This window comes from Macrobrachium rosenbergii, chromosome 32, assembly GCF_040412425.1.
Source record: "Macrobrachium rosenbergii isolate ZJJX-2024 chromosome 32, ASM4041242v1, whole genome shotgun sequence".
Lineage (NCBI taxonomy): Eukaryota > Metazoa > Arthropoda > Malacostraca > Decapoda > Palaemonidae > Macrobrachium > Macrobrachium rosenbergii.
In genome coordinates, this window is record NC_089772.1 from 10,916,387 (window position 1) to 10,942,479 (window position 26,093).

At 37.1% G+C, this 26,093-nt stretch overlaps 1 protein-coding gene across 1 annotated transcript; it reads right to left on the reverse strand.

Moving 5' to 3' along the window:
- On the reverse strand, positions 1 to 25,164 carry LOC136855662 (epimerase family protein SDR39U1). Its single transcript, XM_067132874.1, has 6 exons — positions 25,018 to 25,164; positions 21,651 to 21,757; positions 15,930 to 16,069; positions 11,378 to 11,445; positions 9,541 to 9,687; positions 1 to 6,301 (listed from the first exon to the last, which is right to left on the reverse strand). The coding sequence occupies exons 1-6, from the start codon at positions 25,046 to 25,048 to the stop codon at positions 5,871 to 5,873; spliced, it is 924 nt and encodes a 307-aa protein (XP_066988975.1). The 5' UTR covers positions 25,049 to 25,164; the 3' UTR covers positions 1 to 5,870.
- Between the last annotated feature and the right edge of the window lie 929 nt (positions 25,165 to 26,093).

The window sequence follows — 26,093 nt, forward strand, 5'->3', positions numbered from 1 at the left end:
TTTACTAGATTTTTGTGTATATTATTATAGTATATTACATTAGAACCTTGATTCAGAGACAATGTATATAGATGTTTGTGAAACTTCATAAGTAGCCCCTCAACTTATCACATATATATATATAGTCTATTCTTCAACATTCACTATATTCCACAGCTAACCGTCATTACAAATAACTTCTGTCTGAAACTAAAGAGTACTGTACATGTATCATTTAATTTCATCCAGATGAATCATTTCTAGTAAAGAAGGCTAGCAAAAACCAGCACAGTAGTGAGGCTGATCAGTATACTAGTCTTAAAAGTTGAGGGGTTACTGTATCTAAAAAAAAAAAAAAAAGTTCAAGTTACCCAAATAATTTCAGTTAAGAATTACCCACTGGTTTATTTTTGTTTTGCAACAATAGAATCAAGTACAGAATGTCACTGGAGCACAAACAATAACATAACAAAAAGAATACTATGACACGCTTTTTTATGATTAAGAGATCCACAGTTGTACATACATATGTATCTTTCTACCTATAACATCTTGAAACATGCAAAATCTGTTGTTTCAGTTATAAATATACAAAAGTATACAAAACTGTGGATATTTTACCCACAAACAATAACAATGTTAGATATCTATATAAAAATACTGTACAACATGACTAACCAATGAGCAGAAATATTTTATACTGTACCAAAATAAGTTTGTTTTTTCTTGAATGGTGCTTAAGCATTCAAAACCATGTTATATCATACTATAATAGTGGAAAGAATAGATACTTAACTACCACTCTCAACAAAACCATGCAGAGGTTTTGTATTCACCCGTAAGTTATTGATGGATTTCTACAAAAGTTTTGGACGGGGGGAGAAATGGGCAAGGGATTAGATACAGGTGTGGTCCAGGATATTTTTCCCATTCACAAGGAATCTTAAAACTTCTCAATAAATTTTCATAAGCTAACAATGAGTTGGTCAAATTTTGAAACAGGCCCAGGTACCAAACCTGGATTTTTCTCTTTTAGGACCATTTTTCTTAATTTTTTTGTTAATTCTAATTAAGTCATAATTATGTGTAACATAAAATCCAGGTTACCTAAAAGATTTCTTGTGGATACAGATAATTAACTGGAACTGTGGTTTTAGTATACAGGTACATGCTGGTACTTTTTCATAGTTTACTTGTGCAGTGTGCTGCTAATAGAACAAAGGTTCTTGCAACATCTCTTCAACCTCAGCCATGCGAGTCTTGATATTGTGACGATAAAAAACTGATTGCTTTATAGTTGAGATAAGTTTCATCAACTGTACACACAAATGAGCACATAACTTGATATGGCCATAAATGTCTTTAAGAGTTTTCAGTGTAATTTTGAGTGAAGGGATTCTCTGGAAGACAGATACTGTGAACGCATACATCAGTCTGTCTATCTTGAAAATTTGGTCATATTAGTTGGCTCCCCTTGAAGGACTGATAACTCTGGTTTCACTCTGATGGGAATCCAAAAGATGACATGATTAAGGAAGTTTAGGATAATCACTGGTCTCCATATTCTCATAACCACAAAGTTGTAAGCTGAAAGACAAGGGTTTAACAACCCTAGAATCGTTAAGAGGGAACAGAGGATGGTATTACCACCAGAAGAAGTAGGAACTATGAAACTGCTGAAAACTTGTATTGGTTGTTAAATGAGACTTCTTTGTGTACATGGTGTACACAAACCAGAGAAGAATACGAGGCAATGATCACCAGATCATGAAGGCATAAGTAGTAGTCTTGGTTTGTGAGCAGTCTAGTGATAAGTTCAGTACAAAACGGGTTAATGAAAAACACGCCATAAAAAGTACCCCTCCTTCAATGACCTTGAGCAAATTACTCGACCCAAAGTAGGGTTGATAAGATGGGGAAAAAGTAAAAACTGCCATCAAGACATTCAGAACATTGTAGAAACACTGGTACAGTGAAAGGTTTGTAGGACAGTAAGTGGACTGCTGAAATGCCAGTATAAACTTGATGGGAGTGTTACTTAACCTATTTAACCTTATAACTAACACTGGTGATGTCACAAAATTAACCAAGGCAACAAGTTAAGTGGCAACTCTATCAAATAACCCCATCCAAGTGACAAGTAACACTGACTACTGTTATGTTAGTAAAATCACTGGGTGGTTTGGAAGTTCACATAATCTGTTAAAACATGATTATCTTTTTTAATTTTCAATTTGCCTATAACATAGCAAATTACAGAGAACTATTAGCACTGTCCTTTATGTCTACCTTCAATGTTTGCCAACTCAACCTGTTCCAGAATACTACTAACAAATCCCAAAGTAGAATAACTGTTTTCTACTAACAAATCCCAAAGTGGAATAACTGTTTTCTACTCTTATTCATCAACTCAAGTTAACTGGGCTTTCCATTTCTGAAATAACGTGGTAGAATATACTTAGAATACTCTACAAGGAGAGTCATTCCCCAAAACTTTTTTCAGGGGCACATCATGCTGTCTAATACACCTCTTCTCCTCTTACATCCTCCACCTATTTATGCCAGAGGCCTCTTTAACTCTAAAAATTCAGTCCTGGCCACTTCCTTCTCAATCATTTACTTTCCACTAATAGGGATCATACTACAGTCAAAGTGGCACAAAAGAATTTTATTTTTCTTTCCCTCTATCAATGCTAATATTTTCTTAAGATGTGTTGTGTAAGCTGGTATATGTGTTATAAGTTTATCCTCCATTAAAACTAATTACATTCATAAAATTAGCAAGTAAATATCAAGTTAAATAAAAATGTGCCATAAAAAATAAACATAACATTCCCCTCCATTTTTTTATGACACCCACACACATTTTACAGCACAGGTATTAAAAATTATTTTTATATAATGTCATGTGTCATTATAATCTCTGAGGTTAAATTCCATGTCACAAGTCAATGTATTATCTGAATCTAAAAATGAAAATAAATTCCATACATCAAGTACCACTTATTGGTAGGTTATACCAAAGAATTTTCTCCGACCTCTTTTAACTTGTAAACTTTCTACTCAAGTTCCCATCTCGACAGCTTCAAATGCATACCTTTATGACTGTTGGCCTTGTGAGATTTCAATCCTGGTATCTCCATATCTACTAACTCTCCCAGTGATTGCTCCTCTCTGCAATCTCAATACATACCCAAACAATCTGAATCTTTGACATCTCAGTGATTGCCCAGGCATGTCCCACCTGCTTTGCTTGATCTCTTCTCTAGTCTTCATTATGGGACACAAAATTTAAGCCAAAGGCCAAGCTCTGGGACCTATGAGGTCATTCAGCACTGAGAGAAAAATTGACAGTGAGGTTTGAAAGGTACAACAGAAGGAAAACCTTGCAGTTGCACTATGAAACAACTGTTAGAGCAGGTGGAAAGTTGATGAAAGAAAGAATACGAAAGGAGGTTCAGTAATAGAAATGAAAGAGGTTGGTATTATGGATGTGAATATATGGTCCAGATTACACTATTTCTTCAGTCTCAACACTGCCTTTACTCCTAACACTGGATGGGGAAGGTACATGATTATTCCTCTTCCTCTATTGCTCACCGCAGTCATTCACTGTGCTCATCCTTACTCAAACCATCCAAGGACTGACTCCTCTATGCCTGCAATGATTGTCATCCACAGTGAAAGAGGGGAACAAATACAAGACTCAAGACTTCCAACACTCCAAGTCCTTACATGGAAATTTGTTTAAAATGCCAGTCTGGAATGAATAGTTCTTCAGTTGCCACCTGTTCATTGGCTACTTTGTGTCTACATACTTCTTAAGTGGCTTATACTGGGTCACAACCCATATTAGCCAGATTTGTCTTCCTAACTTGCTTTCTCCTTTCCGAGTCCATGAGTGGTACTTGGTCAGCTCCCCGGGTCCATGTCCACAACTGTTTCCTTGATTGAAACAATGACTAGATCACATTTATCTTTTCCCATGTCTCAGTATTTCTCTATCATGTTTAAGCAAAGTGTCTGCTTGACCAATGATGTCCTTTAGACAGGGTTTCCTTGGACCACATTTTTCTTCGAGGCCAAGACCAGATCTCAATTCTTTCCTGAAATGGTTCTTACGCTGTGGCAACTGTCATCCTTTCATGCTTTGTCCTTTCTCTTTTGCTGCATGGGTCCCGCCTGCACCTCATGGATTCAGGCATGCCCTGAATCCATGACCACTGCTGAATTTACCACCCCCATTACAGCTCAAACTCAGGTCACTGAAGAGAGAACCCATCTCATAATTAGCCTGCAGCAATACAAGCTGCTATAACAACTCCAAGAGCAGCAAAATCAAAGTCTTAATCACTTACCACCATCTGGGTGTAGATATTGAGTCCACCAATCCAGAGAACATTGCCCAGATATCCAGTCCTGATGCAGAACCTATAGATGTGGAACTTTTCACTAGTAAAGTCCTTGTTTTCCTCAGCCTATAAAGCCATGAAAGAAACTGATCGATTCCTGATGTGACACCCTTCCTCCAAGCATGGTGCAACATATTTTGTTGCACCATAGTGACATTTGGTAATCTCTCTTCCACTACGTAATGCTCAGCAAGTATACAAAATCAGACACAATGATACAACAAGGCACAATAATAAATAATAAGGTTAACTGCCATCACTACTCCCAACAAGTGACTGACTACAATATCATCCTTCAAATTATTATTAGCATTATGTATTTTAATCAGACTCTTAGGGGTGGCCCAAAGGATTTTCTTAAATAAAATGTAGGCTGATTAAAAATTTTAAAAATTACTAAAAGGCAGCAATGGTAAAACTTGTTCTATAATCACTAATCAGAAATATACAACCAGGAAAAACAAAATACACACATGCATGAAAATTATAAAATGCAATCTTTGTATAAGAGGTGAATACTTACTGGTTGCACCCACAATCACAAACAAAAATTCAGCTACTGCACTTTGACAAGTTTCTGAATAACTTCTAACAATAAATTAACATTACATTACAAGGATGAATAACTGAATAAGACAGCAGTCAAAAAAACCACTTATGTGAAACTAAGTTCAAGAATATGTTACGCAAGTGATACACAAGTTCAAAAAGAGGATTGAAAAGTATCTAAACTTTGCTAAATATTGTACTACTGGTTGCAACAGCTATTTAAAAGTTTGTTTGTTTTCTCCTCACCAGCTATTCAAAATTTTATTTGTTTTCCTTCATCAATGTACATACAACAAAGAGGTTTGTTGTTGGTACTGATACACCAAAGACAAGGAGTGAACCCAAGTCTAATTTGCCTGCTAGACTGATGCACAGACCATTAAGCCATTATGACTAAAATCCTGTTCAATTAATAGGTTAAATGTTGATACTCTAAATAATTCTGAAGAAAAACTGAATTTAACGCATAATTTTGCTTAAAAGCTGTGAATGTTACAAGCTCATCTGAAAACAAGACACTGTAACTTAAGAAATTTTAGTAAATAAATCCCTTATTTTGTCCATGTTTGTGCAAACTTTAGTCAAAGCCATTATCATTCAATCATACACTGAAATTACAGTATTATATCTTTATGGACTGATTTCATTAGCAATACAGTAATAAGCTTAATTAGAAGAACTTACCTTTTTAATTGTCATCTGCAATCCACTCACATTTTTGTTGTTTATTATATCTAGGCTTGAAGAGTTTGATGGATCATCAACCATACAGTGTAACAAATTCATGGACTAAAACAAATAAAACTGCAGGAACAGTGTACACTTTAGTTTTTAGGTATGGATAAACAGTTTCATACTAATGAATGCTTTGCTCCCATCTTTGTCAATCTTTCTGCTATATACATAACAGTGCACTAAAATATTTTACACTCAGACTTCATCTACATAGATGAGTTTAGAAAATTCTTTTGCAGCTAATGTTATATCTGGGTATTTAAATGTATAACCTGTTTCAAGAGCTTTTTTAGGGGTCACCTTTTGTCCTTCCGTCATGATCTTGCCTCGCTCTTCACTAAACAACATATTAACTGCAAAAGTTGGCAAAGGTATAAAAGAAGGCCTCCACAGAGCTTTTCCAAAAGCATTTGCAAAGTCTTTGTTGGAAATAATTTGAGGGGCAACACCGTTCATCACCCCACTAATACTCTCTGATTCAATTGCATGGATGAAGAGCCCTACTATATCATTAATGTGAATCCAAGGCATAGGTTGACTACCATGACCAACAGGTCCACCTACTCCACAGAAAAATGGAAAATAAAGCTGTTGAACCATGCCACCCTGACGACCGAGAACCACACCTGAAAAAGACAAAGATCAAAATTTTCACAACATTATTTCCCAAAAAAATCCCTCTTTTACTTAGCTTTCATCTGCCACATGAGGAATAACAAGATCATAAAAATAGATGAAATACCACTGACAGAGTTTGAGAGGTTAATACTGCATAAAGTACACAACTTCCGATGGACAGGATACAACAGATAGAAAGCTATGTTCACCGTGAACAGCACAGTTCCCTGCAGTCATGTCAAATTAATCTCTTGGGTAGGAAAAGGGACCTACATGCAAAATATTGAATACTAGGCTACTGAAGGTGGACCGTCTCAAGACAGTACATGTATTTAAGTTGTAATATAGAACCCTAGAAATGCATCAAGTATTACCTGGTGACATAATATTTTTCTTTATTATTAATAGGTAGTTTAGCCAATGACAAACTTTAATTTTCTTTAATAATCTGCAACTCTAAAAAATTCAATGACTACTAAAAATGATGAAACTGATAAAATTTTCTCAATTTGTTTCCAGTACTTGACATTTGGTGTTGGTTATGTTTGGACAATGGCATAAAGCAAGCCTAGCTGTTAGTTTTAGCCTGCATTCTCTACATAAAAGCATGAAATGTATGTGGGACAAAACAGTGTGACCATTTCTAAGACATAAAATATTTTCAGTGTGACAATTTTTGGTGTGAAGAACACCCGAGTTCAATGATGACTTTTACCATCAGGTTCATTATTATTCCTTACAGTTTGCCATTCATTAAAAAGTATAGGTTACAGCCCTTAGCTTTACCAGACCACTGGTTACAGCTAAGTATACCTTAGCTTTACCAGACCACCGAGCTGATTAACAGCTCTCCTAGGGCTGGCCCGAAGGATTAGACTTATTTTACGTGGCTAAGAACCAATTGGTTACTTAGCAACACATCTCCCACCCAATAACCCTTCACCATCCCCTCCCTCTCCTCTCTACTGTCTCACTCAGCGCAGTCCCAAACACTCGCTCAAGTAAGACTCACTCTCGATTTTTTACTGTTACTGTATTGCATTTGATTGTTTTTATATTGTATCATTATGTTAAGTTTATCGTTAAAATTCCCATTTTATTTTTTATGTGAATTTTTACTGCTTTTACATACATAGAGTAATGTTTTTACTGTCTCCTCTCCTACTCTTCTCAACAGTATAAACGCTCCCTCCCTCTATCTCAAGTCAGCTGTGTGTCACCGCGACGACATATGATTTTTTCATCTTTTATGTTAAATTTTATTGTGAAATGCTTTATTCTTTTATTTATTTTGTTGAATATGGTTATCATGCGGGTTATTGCCTTTGTTTTTCTCATAGGACGCAGCAGAATGTCCGGTACAAGTATACACGAGACAATCGGTTGGGTCGAAGTACGAGTATTTGTTGGACAAACAACAAAAAAATATCATTATTGTGATAATAAATTTGTTTTCTTTATCTATTAGTACAATATAACTGTATATTAAATACCTATCTTGGTTACATATTTATCACTGTAGCAACTACGTACTATGCATACAATTTGGTGAAGTTGTCTAAAACTTTCAAAAGCAAATACATTTTTTTTTTTTACTAAATTCTCATAAACTACCTATATTTTCAAACTATAAGCCACACTTTTTATGCATACTAATTATGAAAATAGTACAGTACTTGTAAAGGTCAAATAAAACTTACAACCCACATATTATCAAAATTTAAATCAAATATTGTATGAAATTTAGAAAATAATACATTTCTGACCCTGCAAACACACTTACACAACAAAACAATTTGTACAGTACTAATCCTTTAATGTTTTTCACTGGATAACCAATACCCTACCTTACTCACATAAAAAAACCTATCATAATCAGAACATAGAAATAAACATCCAATGTATTTTTATCAAAAATAAACAATTAACTATCGGTAAGCATCAAAAACATTTGTGGCAATAAGCACAAACGGAGATCTGAATAAACGTAGCTAGCCTACGAGCTTAAATCATATGATTAGCTGGAGGGTTAGGGGTGAAGGAGATTTCTTAGGTCTAGGCTGAAAAATTAAATAATGGTAGACTATGCACTTTCTCTTCTTAAATTACCATGTATATACAGTACGTGTGTAACACTGTATGTTTTACACACGAATTACACTAAACTTTTCATATCAAAGATTTTTCTTACATCCATGAAAAAGTTTTAACATACTTTATAAAAAACACTTCATTGGACCATGCAATCAAAAATGAATAACAAAAGTAAAAAAAATACACTCAAATAATAAATAATAAACATGGAAGAAATAAGCAATTTGTTACCAATACATACATCAGTACAGTGGCCTGTAATTTGCACACTCATTAAGTGACGCTTAATCAAAAGTCTTACTGTAACATAACTTCTCAATAAAAGCAAAATAAAAAATGTACTGCTATGAGGATCAACTAACACAGTACAAGGAACAGACATTTTACAAAGAATATATGAAATGCATCAAAGCACTGGGCTGCATTTCAAAAGCTCTAGGTAAAGGTTAATATAACCTTTTAACATAAAATATCAAAGGCTATATATATAAACTTTAAAATAAAATTGATAAAAGATTATAATGATAAAAAAATCAAGCAAGATCACTGTCATTTTTCTCTTTCAGAATATTCCAATCGCAGTTCATTAGTGTCTGTTTCTACTAGGTGCTTCCAGCCGTTGTCAGATCCATTTATAAAATCATGTACACCCTTCATTATGAATGGCCTGGCAGTGATAAGGTCTAAAGAGGCACTCCCTAACCTTTGCACTGGCTCATACCAATTTGCATTTGTTACAATTTCAAGTTTGGGCTGATTTTTAGAGCTTTGAAATATGTTCTTAAGACTTAAGGGTCCCTGAAATAACATATGTTGTGCCTTGTGTTTGTAGAAGAGTCTCTGCAGTAAATGTATAACTTTTCACTAAATTTTCTCCAACTGTTGTATCTTCTAAGAAATCTGCTGGCCCAATCGCACACACGCCATACATACCAAAAGTATATGCCATACTTACTATGAAAGACCCCAATAAAGACAGTAGTTTACCAGTGAGACAAGAGTTCCCCTTCAATGGGTTTTAGCTCATTTAAACCACTGTTTCACCCATTTAGCAAATATTCAGAATTTGGACTGTTTGTCCTTATTAGCAAATATAAGGGAATTTTTATCAAACTTCAAATGCATTTTACCATAAACTATAAGCAATTCTTACCAGTTCTAATTTTCACAGTTCTGACACCACTGTCTGGAGAAAGGTTTGCTGCTGCTTCCCAATCTGCACATAATTTTGAAAGGAAGTCAAAATCACCACCAGGACCATTTTCATCAAAAACCTCTTCCTTACCAGGAGGATAGAATCCTAAAACAATAATGAAAACATTGCAGGTATTTCAGTAAGAAATTATATGCTATGAAAATTTACACTTAAGTATTAGAAATGAAGTCCAGTATATCATGATATTTAAATTCAATGCAAACCGTAACTATACAGTACACAACGTTTCCATCACAAAAAATTTTACAGAAGTGAAGAAAGACTTCCATGTAGCCATACTAAGAATGAACATCTGTGTTAACTTTAAAAGCCAAGTTACTAAGGCCCTGGCCTCATCTGACTCCAACTTCGGATGCTTTATACTCAGGAGTTAGAAGACAGACAGAGAGAATAAACCTCTCGAGCCGAAAGGAAAGGGCTTTTAGTAACTTTGAAGCGGGTAATACTAAAGACAAAAACAACCAAAAAACCCTCTTCCTAAAGGAAGTTCTCTCAAGGTAACAACTCACGGCACTGACAAGGAATTTGGCAAGATCTGCCTTGTTAGAAAGCTGTATACATAAAGCAGGAACAATGAAGTTCTCTGCTGAATGTGGATGTGTCACTACAGCTAGGAATGAACTTCATTTCCTCCTATGGTCTCCATAAAGGGTCTAATTGAATATTTTTGTCCCTCCTTTGTTGAAAAGGGTAATGCTAAGACCTACCCATAGCCTGACAAATAGGAGTTTAAAGGTAGCACCTCCTGGCTGGGGTCCAGGTTTAAAGTTCCTTCTATATCTTTGATAAGGAAATGGAGAATACCTGGAAAAGTCCATCCTTTCATAATAGTAAGAGGTTCTGGCTGGTGTAGTACTTCAAATGGACTTTACTGTCTCCCTGGTGATAGTGGTATCTAAGCAACAGCTCATCTCCTACTAGGTCTGTCAAGAAGAGATAAAGGTCCATAATTTCTGACATGCAGAGAGAATCAAAATCCAAGGAGGTTAGTAAGTAGAAAGCCTCCTAAATATTGCATGTCTCTTTTTCAAAATGGTATTGGCTAAAGAGTAAGCCAGCATCTTCATATTTAAAAAGAAGGCTCACCCAAGGGAAGCTATGAATCTTCTGGCCTTTGACATTCCACAGCAGTCTATACCAGGGCCCTTGGGCACTTGGCTGATGGTGACCAGAATCCATACATGGTAACTGGAAAGTACCAGCAACTCTCAGGAGAATTTTTCATTATTATCCAACTAATGATGACCTCAGGAGGAAAGAAGATTCCTTTATTAAAGCCTCTGCTTACCATCCTGGAAGCCCAAAACCTAAGAACTAAGGAGTTAATGAACTATCACAAGAGTGAAAAAGCACCTACAAAATAAACAAAATTAATTAGATGTAATAATTAATAAAAGTAATCATGAAGTATCAAACACTGCAAAAGTCTGTGGATTTCACAGATATGCCAAGAGTGAGGCAGTTAACTGCTGGACTGTCTGTCATTTCTTCAGAATAAGGAATGAGCACTGGGATTTAAAAGTAAGCTAAATTATAGGTACAATAATGAGACCATTCTGAAAAAAGAGAAACTTTCAAGTAATTGATAATTGATGTCCCCTACCCACAGTGGACTACAAATCTTGGGAAACCATGGGTAGTTACTGTTAGTCTTACAAGATATACTTTCTCTATCATTGGCAAATAAAACCTCATATAAAGCTATAACATTTTCAAATGATCAGTTTTACTACAAAAATCTTTGGCATTAAAAGCTTTAAAGTGATTTACTTACCAACGCCAGAAGTTGTGACGAACACTTTTGGTTTAACTTTAGCAGACTCAATAGCTTGTGCTAAGTATCTGCCAAAGTACAAAAGAAAAAAATATTTTAAGCCTATTATTGTACTCACAAGATCTACATACTACTGCCATCATGATATATAAAAATTTAAAAAATTATATAACTTTAGTTTATATATTCGCTCTTATCAGTAAATATTAAAAGTAAAAAATGTATGGGCATGTGAACAAGGGCACATGTTTATAAAGCATTTGAAAATATTTAAAGATACAAAATCCTGAAAAAATGCATACTTAATCTTCTTTCATTTCTATCCAATGAAATTTTTCCAATGCCCTTCACTATAGTTTCATGGATGCCTATTCACATGTAATAAAGACTCTTACATAGATAAAACAGTACACCCACTCCATATCTTATTACATTAGCAACACAACTTGTCGGAATTCGGCTAATCAGATTTCACTTCTTACTGGATAAAGTTCAAAAGACCAGACTGTCTGGAAAAATGGATTTCACAAGGAAAAGACAACTCTCGTAACAGCAAGAGGCATAGCAAATGCTACAAATGGGACTAATGTTTCCCAGTCTACACCTGTAAGCATGGATTACTTTGCTACCATGGTAACTGACGCCTCATGCTCTGTGTGGCATTCTAACTCGGGTAATTTTCTGTGCAATATCAGCAGCATAATGTAATCACATGTCATTTTCAAAACTTTTCCTTGCTTCTGCATTTTGCAAAAAGTCAAGAGATTTTCTAGATTTTTAAGGAAATTACTCTGTGTTAAAAGTTTAAAACATACAGCATACGCTTACAGTATTAAAAAACAGCTAATGTTAAATTATGTTTAAAAAGTTACATTTGTCAAGTGACAGAATAATTTTTTTCTAGTAATCATGCATTCTAAAATTCTACTGTTACTACTCACTTTTCCCCGGGCCACAGGGACACAGCAGGGCAGCTGAGGTGGGTTTAAAGTATACAAAAGCTTTGGTTTGTATACCTAAGAAAATTTGTTATTTGCTCCTACGGAAATACAATCCTTGCCTTTTATATACCAGACTTACCCCTCAAAAAGGAGGTTGGTCCCTACAACTGACTGGAGTTGAGCAACCATGGAATTGCCAAGCACCCAGTTGCCTTGCAAGCAAGCAATGTCCTGTAACCCCTACCAGTCAAATGAAATGGTTGCCAAAGGAGTAGGACTCTTATCCCACATACCCTACATATGGAAGGGTGCTCAAGCAAGGAAAAATTTTCAGAGAACCATGATGCCTCCCGTAAGATACTTCAGCTAGAAGGCAATTAATTCTGGCTATTACCAAGTACAATAATGGGTTTAGATTTAAACTCTACCACTCCCCCCACCCTGCTCTTCCTTGCTAAAAGATGGAACTGAGGGCAACACATCCTGGCCTCAAGGACTAGGATAGGATACCTGAAGTGTGCCCACCCATATCTTGTCTGACTCCACTGTGTACTTCAGCCTATAGACTGGGTGTATACACAACTTGGGCAGCCACTACAGATACTAAAGAGAAGGTATCCAGAGACTTGTGGGTGTCACCCTCCGATAGAATAAGGTATAGATAGTCTGATTATGCCAGACACGTGCCCTCTTCTCCTGAAAAACTGAAAAGTTCTTCCAAAAAGCAAGGGACCACCCCACACCTGACTTAATGAGCTCTAAAGCAGGAGGGGAGGCTGATCTCCTCAGAGGAGATAGCTCCTAGACACCTCCTCCTTGTGCTTGCCTGTACTAAATGAAATGTTATCTGCACTCTAGCCTTCTGGAATGGGTTCTTTTAAAACAGTACCTAACAGCTTGTAATGGGAAAAGTAGCATCACACTTGGATTGCTACCAACAAAGTCTCAGAGGGAGGGTTTTGACAAACTATTGGATCTCTCGTCTGAAATAGACAGGTCCCAAGTTTTTGCCACAAACTCAGGAACAAAAGAGAGATCTGCACCCTTCCAAGTGCAGAATGAGATAAGACAGGCCTTGTAACACCCCGACCCTTTTTGCTGAAGCCAAAGTTAAGGGAAACACAGTCATGAGCATAAGTCTCTGTCCACGACACAAGACAAGAGGCTCATAGGGCATCCTGGTAAGGCGCCACAAAACAATGGACACATCCTACTCGGGAGGCCATAGTTCCCAAGGAGGACGAGACTGCTAAAAACTTCTCCTTAGCACAGACAACTCCTCCAAAGTGGAGGGGCCTTGTCCTTTCAGTTTGAAATCCCACAATAAGGTTGAGCAATAGCCTTTCACCATATGAGTGAAAGGAGCTTGCCTTGACAAAGATAAATGAGAAGTCTGTGGTCCACTGAATTGATACTAAAACCAGATTCCCCTAATATAACACAAGTCACAGAAGATGGCCCACTTTCTCTGGTACACATCCACTGAAGAACAACAAAGGTACCCTGCCATCTCCCTAGCAGCCCTGCATGGGAAAAGCCTCTCTCTCAAAGGAGATGATGGACTCTTGATGATACCTGCAATTATGTGGTTGAAACAGAAGGGTAGGCAACAGGCATCTCAACCAGCAGAGACAGCAGATCATGGCAATGCTCAGCTTGTGGCCAACAAAGAGCCACTGAAATCATAAACAACAGGCTGTGTGAAAGCACCTTCCAGCACTGCTCATGGCTCCAGAACTGGAGAACAGAAAACCAAAAGTGCCCTGTTTAACCTGGTTGTATGCTCATATCATAGCTCCAGAACTGGAAAACAGAAAACCAAAAGTTTCCTGTTTAACCTAGTTGTGAAAAGATCAAACATGGAAGACCCCCATAACTTGAACAACTTTTCCACTACTCAAGGATGAAGAGACCACTCTGTCCCTACAACCGGCTCTGATGACTGAGCCGATCTACCAGAACGTTCCACCTAACCAGACTGTGTCTTGCAGTCAACTTAATGGCTTGGCAAACCACCTACTCATGCATCTGCAATGTCAACTGATCCAGAGTCTGAAACACCATTCCCCACATTTGTTGACATAGAGCCATGTTGTTGTTCATCAACACCACCAAGTAACCACTCTACAGTAAACTCCTCGTATTCGCATTCTCACGATTCGCGAACTCACCTATTTGCGGATTTCTCTATGGAACATATATGCACATTATTTGCAGAAAATTCACCCATTATCAGTATTTTTCACTGAGAAATATTCAATAATTACTGTATTTTCACTTCATTTTCATGACTAAATGCACTTTTAGTGATAAAACTATTAAAATACTCCGGTATAAGCATTTTTAGAGATTTTTTTGTGTTTGAACTATCAAAATAGGCAGTTTTAAGTGTTTTTGGAAGAGTTTTAAGTATTCGCGGATATTAGCTATTCGAGGGGGGTGTGGTACGCATTCCCCGTGAATACGGGGGGTTTACTGTACAGTATACACAAACTGTTTACAGCCCCTGGATTGTAAGCACACTAAGGGAGAAGGTAGCTCTGACTTTACCAAGCATGCTTTCACAGAAGAACTGATGGAGAGCATTATTCCTCATATCCAGGAAACACAGGTCTACTCAGGTTACCAAACTTGCTTTGTGAGACCAGTATCAGCCCTACTTACCATGAACATAAAACTTACAGGTGCATAAACACCCATCGCTCCCCAAGCCAGGGAAAGGCACTCACTTGAATCCTAAGGGACGTCTTGTGAGAGGTCTTCCTGGACTCCTCTCTTCCCACAAGAGGAAGGTGAGGAAAATGAGGAGGAAGGTGAGGAAGAGCTCGACAAAGAGGATGTGGAAGGAAAGCACTTACTGCTACTGGATGTTCATCAATTACTCACCTTCCCATGCATACCCATCTATTACCTGAGAGTGGAGTGCACATGGAAGGACAGAGGGGAGGTCTGGGGCACAAAGGAGGATTGATAGGTTAACGGTACTCACCCTGCTACTCTACCAAAACCTTCCTGACAGCCATACATCCTAGCCCTACACAGGAGCAGTAACAGTGGAGGTCCAGCTGAACAGAGGGCATAACGGATCCATAAACATCTGGTCATGCCCTTCACACATCCATTATGCACACAAGAAAATGACATATAAAACACTCAAAACTCAAGTTACAATTTACCAATCAGCAGCACAGCAAGACATCCTTACTCGACAACAGCTGAAAAAAATGTTCTTGGGAACAGCTGACGAGTGAGGGCTGTTTTCCGACTCACCTCCCTTTACACAGTTAACTACCTTGTTATCAAGTTTCAACAACTAATTCCAACTTGCACTTAGGAATATTCCTTGCACTGAGGAATACCAAGCACTGGTTATTTCTGTAGGAACAAAAACATGTACAATACACTTTTAAATAGTGATTATCTTTCACTCAAGAAATAGGATAGTGACAAAATCTTGATAATTATAGCATATGCATTGTCTACATATTATGCAATGCAGATTCCAATAAACAAGAAAAATTCATTCACAAAAGCATTCAGCTATTTTTTGAATTGGTGTCAGAAGACTGCAATAATTTTTCCTTTATTTCCAACAATCAACAGATGCCTACCTTGTAGTGTTTACACGTGAGGCCCAAACATTTTGCTTGAAGCCTTCTGTCCATCTTCGTAGTGGATCCAATAAATTCTGACCAGCAAGGTTAACAACTGCAGTTGTACTTTCAGGTAATCCAGTATTATTTATTTCACTCTAAAATAGAAGCATTTTATGTAGCAATATGTACTAGGTACTGCAAAGCAATAACACTAAATCTTTCAGCATACAGTTTACTGTATAAAGTTTTGTACCTACAACTAACCCTGTCAAAAAACTATAAGACAATAGCAATTCTCACTGCACAATCAAGGATTAATATCTTTATTTTTTGTCAAAAATAATAACTACTTTTAACTGATACTGAATACTCCAAATTATTCTGCCTGTAGAAGGAAGTGATAAAACCTACTTTTTACTATTATTTGCCTGTTTCTTGTGATATGACATCAACCACTCTTCTTAATTTGTACATAGTTAACAATAGGCCTTAAGATATACTCTTATGCAATTAAAGTTACATCATTAATTAAAAATGGGCTACTGCATATGAAGACAGAGTAATGTTTTTATAGTAAACTGCTGACATTAAAAACTTTCCAAACTAAGTTAAAACATACCATATTCTCTGGAATACCTTCCAATGTCTAATGAACTCTGACATCTAAAAAAAATGAGTTACTTCAGCACAAATTACCCATCACTTTGGAAAACCACTACAGATAGTTTGAACAATGTGCAGATTTTTACATCTGATTCCTATATAAATATACAAAATATTAAATAATTTCCCTTTTACATGAATACAAAATTCACTGGGTTGTGGCAGGACATTAAGTAATCTTAAAATTCAGAGAAGCATTAAGTTTTCTTTCAGATAAATACTTGTATTCTGCAGCTAAGCAAAAGCCCCCCTACTCATACATCACTTTAAAACCTTAGCAAGCTAAAGCTAAAAAATAGCTACTATCAGTAAGGACAGGAGGACATCGACATCCCAAAATAAACAAAATTTGCATTTATGAGACAAAAAGTATCTTAGATTTTATACACATTCATACAATGAATACCAATTTCTTTACATAAGACAGCTGTTCTGGAAGGTAGTTTTTTTCACTGACACCTTAATCATTCACAACTCTACCTGCAGTGCATTATGCAATATTGCACCTTTTCTAGTCCAACTGTATACATGTACCTCTTACTGTTTGGGAGGAATCACAAAAAGTAACCCTGTTCAGCCAGCCAAACCTGATGAGGATTGTACACATGCTGACTGGCTTGATGAGAAAGTTGTGTGCTGACTGGCTTACTGATGAGGAGGGGAAGGGGGAACAATGAAGTTAATCAAGTGTATCAGGTGTAGGTGGAGGGAAAATCACACACTGCACTCACAGTTTGTTCTCTCAACTGTGGTCATTAACTTTTGCTCTACAGTAACATCAGTTCTTCAGTTTGGAAACTTGTTATTTGGTATTTCCCCTAAACTCTGCTAGGGGTCATGTTTCTGGTGTGTGTGCATATTTATGCAAATGCTAATGGCATTGATACATGTGAAGCAGAAGAAAACTATGTTGCCCTTGGTCACGAAGTCGGGGATTCAATGCCACCCTGATGTTGGGTGGGCTAAGTCAAGGGTAATTGTGCTATGGAGTTTCAAAAATGACTTTGCAAAAAATCATGCATTCAGAGGTGCACATAATAAGCCATTATATAATACTGTATTGTACACTTAACTCATAGCTTTTCCTTTTTTGCAGGTAAGAAGCCTGAATGGAAATTGATGTCCTAACCAAGAAACAAGGAATTGTATAAAGCTGTTTGATGTGGTACCGTCAATAACAACAATCAGTGCGTGTAAAGATTTGGGGGACCAAACTGACAATGGTTGCTATGAAGTTTTCAAGGCTGCAAGGCATCAGTGAATTCAAGACTTCTGAAGTTTGGCTCTTCCATTTCAAACTTCCTTATGGGCTTATTAGTTGTAAGGCCTGTGGCAAAACTTTGGACACTTCAGAGAAAGGTATCAAAGAGATTCCAAAGTTATTAGGTTTGATCAACATGCAATTGCTCTTCAGATCTCAAGTGTAGTGCTGATGAAACTGAGCTATTTTACCACTTTGTGCCTACTAATACCTTGGCTGATGAGTCTTAGATGAAGTTACCCGTTTGATTGCTTATAAATGTCTTGGGTACTCGCACACTGAAACCTGTAGCAGTTTGACATGCAAAGCAGCCACATTGTTTAATGGGACATTGGTATCAATCTTTAAAGGGTTGGTTCACAACCAATATTGTTAAGGATTGGTTTTATAGCCATATTTGCATGGAAGTAAAGGCTCTCCTACTATTACACAATGTACCTGCACATCCTGCTGAGCAAGAGCTGGTTGCAGAGGGCAGCTGTAGTATGTGGCCTTTCTTCCATCTAATACAACGTGTATCCTTCAACCAATGTATTACTGTAGGAGCAAAGAGACACTACTGATGGCCATTTCTCAATGAAGTAATATAGTGTCTGAGGATGAGGAGGAACTTGACTTGGCTACTCATACGAAATGGACTCTGCAGTCTCTAGAACTACTCTCTTAAGCCATGTCATCTCTGTACCACTAGCCACATGGGGTACTGCCTTCAAGTATGCACCCCAGGATGTACACTTTGGTAAGTGACCAAATTACTTTCCTGGGTACAGTACTGAAATATGTATGTGAAAATGAGAGAGAGAGAGAGAGAGAGAGAGAGAGAGAGAGAGAGAGAGAGAGAGAGAGAGAGAGAGAGAGAGAGACTGCAGTATACAATCATATAAGTTTTACAGTATGGAGTTTTATTGCATGATGTTTTTCAACTATTATTCTGGAGTAAACTGTACACTATCAACAGCACAGTATATCTGATTGGCTTATGATATAACTATATATTGTACCATATGTACTAAAGTAAATGTGACTGGTTAATAATTTTAACTGTACAGTATATTGTACAAAATGTACTGTACACATAAATGGAATCCATGGAAAATGAAAACAAGGGAGTCTAGTGAACCTGAAGTGTGCTAGCAATATACATTCATGGGCACTACTAGTCAACATTATTTACAATATGGTCATTGCATTTTCATTTTTTTGTTACACTTGTGCAAATTTAGCATTCACTATATTTATATTGCATACAGTACAATACCTTTGGATGTCTTGCACTTCATACTAGTAGTTACCTGATCATGAATATGTAGTTCCGGTAAGCTACACTCCTGTGATGAAGTTTTTGAAAGAGACATCTTCCTAAATATTGCTTTTTTTTTTGCTGATTTCTGTGTTTAATCCTTATTTCTCTGGCCCCTATAAAATATTTTCAGTCAGTGTAGCATAGCCTGGCAAGCCTAATCACTATTCCTTTTTCTGCAACTTGAATATATTCACAACCCTCTGGATGCATCATGGGGTTACTGTATTCCGGTTTGTCCTTTAATGATAATACACGATGCACATATTCATAACTTAGATAATGTTTACACATACATCAAAGAAAATAAAGAAATTTCAATCAGAAACAGATTGAGAACAAATGACATAAATGAGTTTTCCTTACACTGTTTTGCCAAAGGAACTAAACAGAAATAAACATGTTGTGTAAAAGATGTACTTTGCGGAAAAGAATTATCAGTTCAAAATCAAATTAAGATAATTTATTACTTTCTTGACAAAATTTACATGAAATGTGACTTTCCTATGAAATAAAATTCTGTACTGTAATGATAGTCAAAAGAATTCAACAGTAACTTACAGTGGTGTGCACAATTACTATATTTAATACTTGGTAGATGGTTTAAATGCGCCTGTAACCAATCTACTACTGCATTATGAATTGAATTAAACATTTTAAGGCTACTAGGCTTTGTTGAGCTATAGATTTCACACCCATAAATTAACTGACAAGACTTAGTTTTATCTAGCTTCAACATCTTAGTCTGGTCAGCACCCCAGGAAGTATGGGATAGAACTTTCAGGACATCCACTGCTTTCAAGCGCTTAAATATTTTTCAAATGTAGAATCCAAGTCTGCTTGCTATAAAAAACCAAACCAAGAAACTTTGTTTCAGCAACACATGGAATTCTCTGCCCATGTGTGGACAGATCTGGATCAGGATGGACTCCTGTTATATAGCAAAAGCATAGCTACAATTTTTCAAAATGAAAACGTAAATCCATTCATCTCAGACCACTTTACGACATTATCAATGCAGAGCTGAGGGCAACGTTCAGGACTGCTTTGCTACATTATCAATGCAGAGCTGAAGGCAACATTCAACACTGTCATCCCAGTTGCTGCAAAAGATATCAAAAACTCATCATCAAAAAGTATAAGTTGCAACTGAGAGAATTATTTTCAATATACCCCATTGATTACTAAGACCAACAAGGTTACGCTTAAACACTACCTTGAGGTACTCCACCCTCTTGATTAAATATATATGATATTGCTGTTCCAACCCAAACCCAAAAGTCTATTCTACAAAAAACCCTTCATAAAAAGAGGGAAATTGTCTCTCATGTTACATTCATAAAAAACCATCCGAATGCCACATCTCCATTCAAACCAACACATCAGTGCATACTTCAAAAGAACACACTGAGCAGGGGACAAATATTTACCATGTTCCAAGTACCACATCAAACATGTGTTCACTTTTTCCATAATCTTACACAGATATAATGTCAGTGCAATGAGATGATAATTCTCTGTCTTGAAAGAGTCTTCCCCTGATTTCAAAAACAGTAGTACTGTAATTTTAACCTCTCCCTGTTTAGGGAAGGTATGTTCTCAAAAAATTCTATTACAGTAATGAGGCTTGGTATGGAGAATTTGGTATTTTCTTGTGTATGTTTAATCACTAAGTACGTTACATCATCCAGTCTAGGAGCTGATTTACTCCACTTACTTGAGGCACATTCAAATTCCTGTCCGTTCCTTGACGTATTAAAATTAATTTCTACCTGTTCCATTTGTCCTCTCTGAGCAGAATATGGTCTGTCATTATTTTTCCTTGCAATGGTTTGTACTCCCATAGGAACATAAGAAAATTCATTCGCAGAAGCAGAAAGAGTCGCTCAGTTATCAACAACTCTTGTCAACCCCCAAGACAAAAACAAATAACTGGTTCAGAGGACGAAGCAGGGGTCACAAAAAAAGTTGATACACTGAGAGGCATACATGTGAGAGGAGTTGTACTACATCTTCCTGGATCTTTTCATCTTAGTAGCAAACTTCTTCCATTGAGAATAAAACAAACAGCAATACTCCATACATGGCAAATCCATGGAATACATTAGACCCATGCAAGAAGAACAAAACAAATAACGGTTAATGTTCAAGGGTTACAAAGCATCAACGCACACAGCATTGTCCCTCTTCATTCATCACCGGGAAAACTAACACTGATCATTCTTACCGCAACCAAAAACAGTGTCAGAAAAATAACCAAGGGGGCAATCCAGTAATTCAGCCAAAGAAAAAGTGAGGATTGACCGTCAGGGGAGTGGGTGGTACTCCCATCCCCTCACCTACCTGCCGATATTTACCTAGCAGCTTGCTCATGAGAACAAATGAATCTCTTTGTACCACTATGTTCTTGCTTTCCCTACAATTGTCTTCCCACCAACAAGTAAAGTAAACGGTACGAATCTGATGAAAATGTGTGATAATGATGCACAAAAAGACAACACCCAATACTCACCCAAGTTGTTCTCCAGAGGCCTGGTTTTCTAGATACAATAAGAATATCATAGCCCCGTTTTTTTAGACTGTTACATAAAGCTGTGCCTATGAATCCTGTGCCTCCACCTGCAAAGTAATTTGGTTGATAATAACAATCAGCAAACACAAAATATAGCACATTACTTAGAATGAAAATGTAAAAAGTAGCCAATATGCAAAGTAGCCTACTTGCTTGAAGAAGTTATTGATGTGACCAGTAGCTTTAATATTTGTGGTTATCCTATATGGGAGTAGTGCCATCAATGCACCTCTTGTGGTGCACTGTGAGCAGTGTCTCCAGTGTCCTGTTGATTCATAGTCCCACCCACTTTTTAGCCTTTTACTTTACCTCTGTTCCTTTCTATGATCTTGCTTTCCACCCTCTCGAACTGTTACAGCACTTCTTAATGCAACTGTGGAGTTTTCTCCCTGATCAACCTTGAGATCCTTGTACAACAAATACTCTTCAGTGTTATTTTAGCCAAAGATATTCTAAACTAAAGAGGGCACTGGAGTGGTTGGACAGCAAAATAAAGAGATCCACAAAATAATGGAGATAAAGTACAAGGATCTAAAGGTGGAACAGAGAGAAAACTCCACAGTTGCACTAAGAAGTGCTGTAATACTTTACCTCTGTTCCTTTACAGCGGTAAAGTAAAAGACTAAAAAATGAGTGAGGCTATGAACCAACACGACACTGGAGACGCCCTTAAGTAATGCCTACAGTGCACCACAAGCACTGATGGCACTACTCACATATAGGGCCTAGGATGTTTGTAACTCATAAATACCAATTAGTAAAGAAATCACTGCTACAACACTGATTGACTGGTTATCTAATGCATATGATAAAATAATTGGCCATATATTTATATTGACATTTATGCAAACAAGAAGCATAAAACACAAAATTAAAAATCATGACAACTGTTCTGTATCTAAATGACATGGGACTGTAATGAAACTTTGGGTCTAGAAATCAAATGTAACCACAAATATTAAAGCTACTGGTCACATTTTACTTGGTTAAGGAAAGATTATAAAAACTACCAGACATACCGCATTTATCTGACATCATATATTACACATAACATGCACGGGGTTCAATCTTATTTGCCAATAACTTACTTTCATACAGTGTCTTTTTCTGCAAAATACCATATCATTATTGTTTTTGACCTAATTCACTCTGTCTAATGTTGGCAAGAAATCAAATCATTAGTTAATTCTACTGCACTGTAATTTAAAAGGTGATGTAATGATTTTTATAACTGAAAGTGAAAAATAACAAATCTTGAATAAAAATTTGTATTTTTCCTAGGCATACAGTATATATCAAAGCCTATAACATGAGTACAGTATACGGAAAGAGGGGGAGCATTCCTTTCTCACCAACCATCGCACTCACTTTTCCTTCAGCGGCAGGGATTAAACTGGGTAGCTGATGTAAGACTAAATAAAAAAGCTCTGCTTTGTATACCAAGGAAATTTACTGAATGTTATTCAAAATTTTGTAGTTGTTCCTACAGGAATACAAACCATCGCCTTTTATATAAGACTTACTCCTTACGTGGGACACTATAGGGAGGTAACCTGCCAGTGCACATCACATGGTGCACTGTAGGTACTACTTAAGGTTCTTTGAAGCATTTCTTTGGCCCCTAGCTGTAACCCCTTTTATTCATTTTACTGTATTTTACTCTAGGGTTTACAGTGCTCTAGGTTGGGTTAGGTAGAGGGGAGGGAATGGAATGGAATATAAAATTTATGCCAAAGGCAAATTCTGGGACCTATGAGGCCATTCAGCACTGAAAGAAAAAAAGTTTTAAAGGTATAACAAGAGGAAAACCTCACAGTTGCAATATGAAACAATTACTTGGAGAGGTTGCAAAGTAGGATGGCAGAAAGGGAACATGATTGGAGGTACAGTAAAAGGAACAAAAGGGGTTGCAGCAAGGGCCAAAGAGATTCTGCAATAAATTTTAAGTAATGCCTACAGTACACCGCATGAGGTGCGCTGAGAGCACTATCTAACCCCTACATGGGGTAAGGTGGAAGGTCCTTGTTGCCAGGTAAGGACCCAGCACACTGGTTTGGTATGGTTAAGATTTATCCCTGTAATTGGCCTTGTGACAACTTTAGTCAATTGTAATTTTTGCAACTGACACCAATTGCCAACATGAACCATCTATTTTTCCATCTTGTGGTTTATGCACTTTAAACAATGGCTGTTGGTACAATTCATACATTGTTGTTTCCCCCCAAAACTAGGCTAACCCTGTTTTCTACTGGGTCCCCAACCCGTTATATGCATAGGCCTGAGGAAGCACAAAGTATATGGTTTGCACCAACAATAATGGTTCACAATGCATTATAATTTTCTTCCAGTTTCCCGCCAGGGTCTCCCATAATGGTTGGATGTAGGGCTTCAACAATAACAGCTAAAAATGGAAAAATGGCCGGTAAAATTTTATAAGTTGCCAATAAGACTCCAGCCAGCCATTTTTGCATGATAAACCATTTTGGGTTTATCATGCAAACATAACCTGCGGGTGTTTAACGGTTACCATTTTGCCGTACTAGCTGTGGGGGGGGGCAGTACTGTCTTAACTTATAAATCATAATCTGATTAATTTTTTATTTATCATTTGCGCATAGTGTTTATGGGGTTCAAAATAATGAGAATGAAGAATTCTTTTCAAAAATGTATGTTACAATTTCAATTTCATATGCGTGTATTGGCAACTTATAATACCATATGGCCTACATAAGATACAAGATAGGCTATCCTTACTAGCCTAGGCTACTTTAGTCAGGAAAATGCATACCATAGTTTGTGTCTTTGGCGAAGTTATAAGAATCATAGTATTATCCACAGTATTTCTAAGGGTAATTCTAAGTATTAGCTCTGCGCCTGTTTTGACCTTTGAAACTGGTTTTTCTACACTTTTGGGGCTTCTGACACTGGCCGTGCATTTGTTTATTGTCGGCCAATTGGAACGTCCCTTCGCCGTGTTTAGTACTGGCCTGGGGGGGGGTACCCATACGTTAACAAGTTGTTGCACTTGCCGGACGGGATATGAACCGTTCCAAACAGACGTATATACCCGTGCTCTGTCTCGTTAATTACAGGTTAATTACATTAATTAGTTGACAGTAATTAACGATCATTTTAGAATAATAATAATCAACAATGCCGGTGGCCCACCCTAATTGGCGTTGTCTAGCTTAGCCAGAGTAAGGGAGAACAGGGGGGCTATTCCCCTATTCTAGTCAGCTGTAAATCTACGATGCCATACATGTCAACCACCACAAACGCTGAACAGAAACCAAATCAGCTTTCATACCTATTACTACAGTTCCAAGAGACGATGACATTGCCGTCGTTGACAGTTGTGAGGCCTAAAGAAGGAGATGAGCAGAATTCTAAGACCAAATAGGCTTGTGGGTGTTACGAAAGATGTGCATCCTTTGTAACGGCACCTCACAAGACTGTCCCTTTTTCCCTTTTTTCTGCTCTTAGCTTATTTTTACCCTGATTGAAATCGTTGTACCTGATATATTCGTTTAATGCGGTTTCTTCGTATCTATAAGTTCCTAATTATATCGTCTAATAAACGTGAAAGAGCATATAGAACTTCAGTCTATGTTACACAAACGACCTTCGTGTGATTGCCGGGGGAAGTTTACATAACAAGTCTTGTGGTGTACGTAAATGGCAGTTTCACAGGGAGTTATCTCTTTGCATGATCGTCAGATCATTTATGCACACAACCATTATGAATGCTTTATTATCAGCTATGCACACCACAGATCTGAATGAATAATGAAAATAAAAAAAAACCTATACTAAAAATTTATGGGATATACCGCCTTTCCTGTGTAGAAACTGACAACGTTTAGGTTACCGTTGTTGAACAGCAAAAATGATTAAGAAAACAGCTTTAGACCCTTGCCCATATTTACGAAACTGACACTCCTAGCATTAAGTTCCTTGTACACGTTAGTCCTGGCTGACTGTCTGGCTCCACAACCTCCCTACGGAAAATTCCTGGCTTTGCTCTGCCCTACCAATCTGCAAGGTTGCTAGATCATCAAGAACCTTATTAACAGAGGACTACGTATGTATATATGTGTGTGTGTGTGTGTGTGTGTGTGTGTGTGTGTGTGTGTGTGTGTGTGTGTGTGTGTGTGTGGAATCTACTGGTCACTTTTTACCAGATACATAATATGTAATTGTAATAGCCACAATGCCCTCTTAACTTCTCGAATTCTTCACACTTTTTTTGATACGCTTGTCACTACAAAGCCTTAAGATCCAAGCGCAAGAAATATGAAGATATTATGATGTCCAGTAGTGGGAAACTAACCACCAACATGACCTAGTTGTGATTATGGAACCCGGGTTCATTCCCGCTACCGG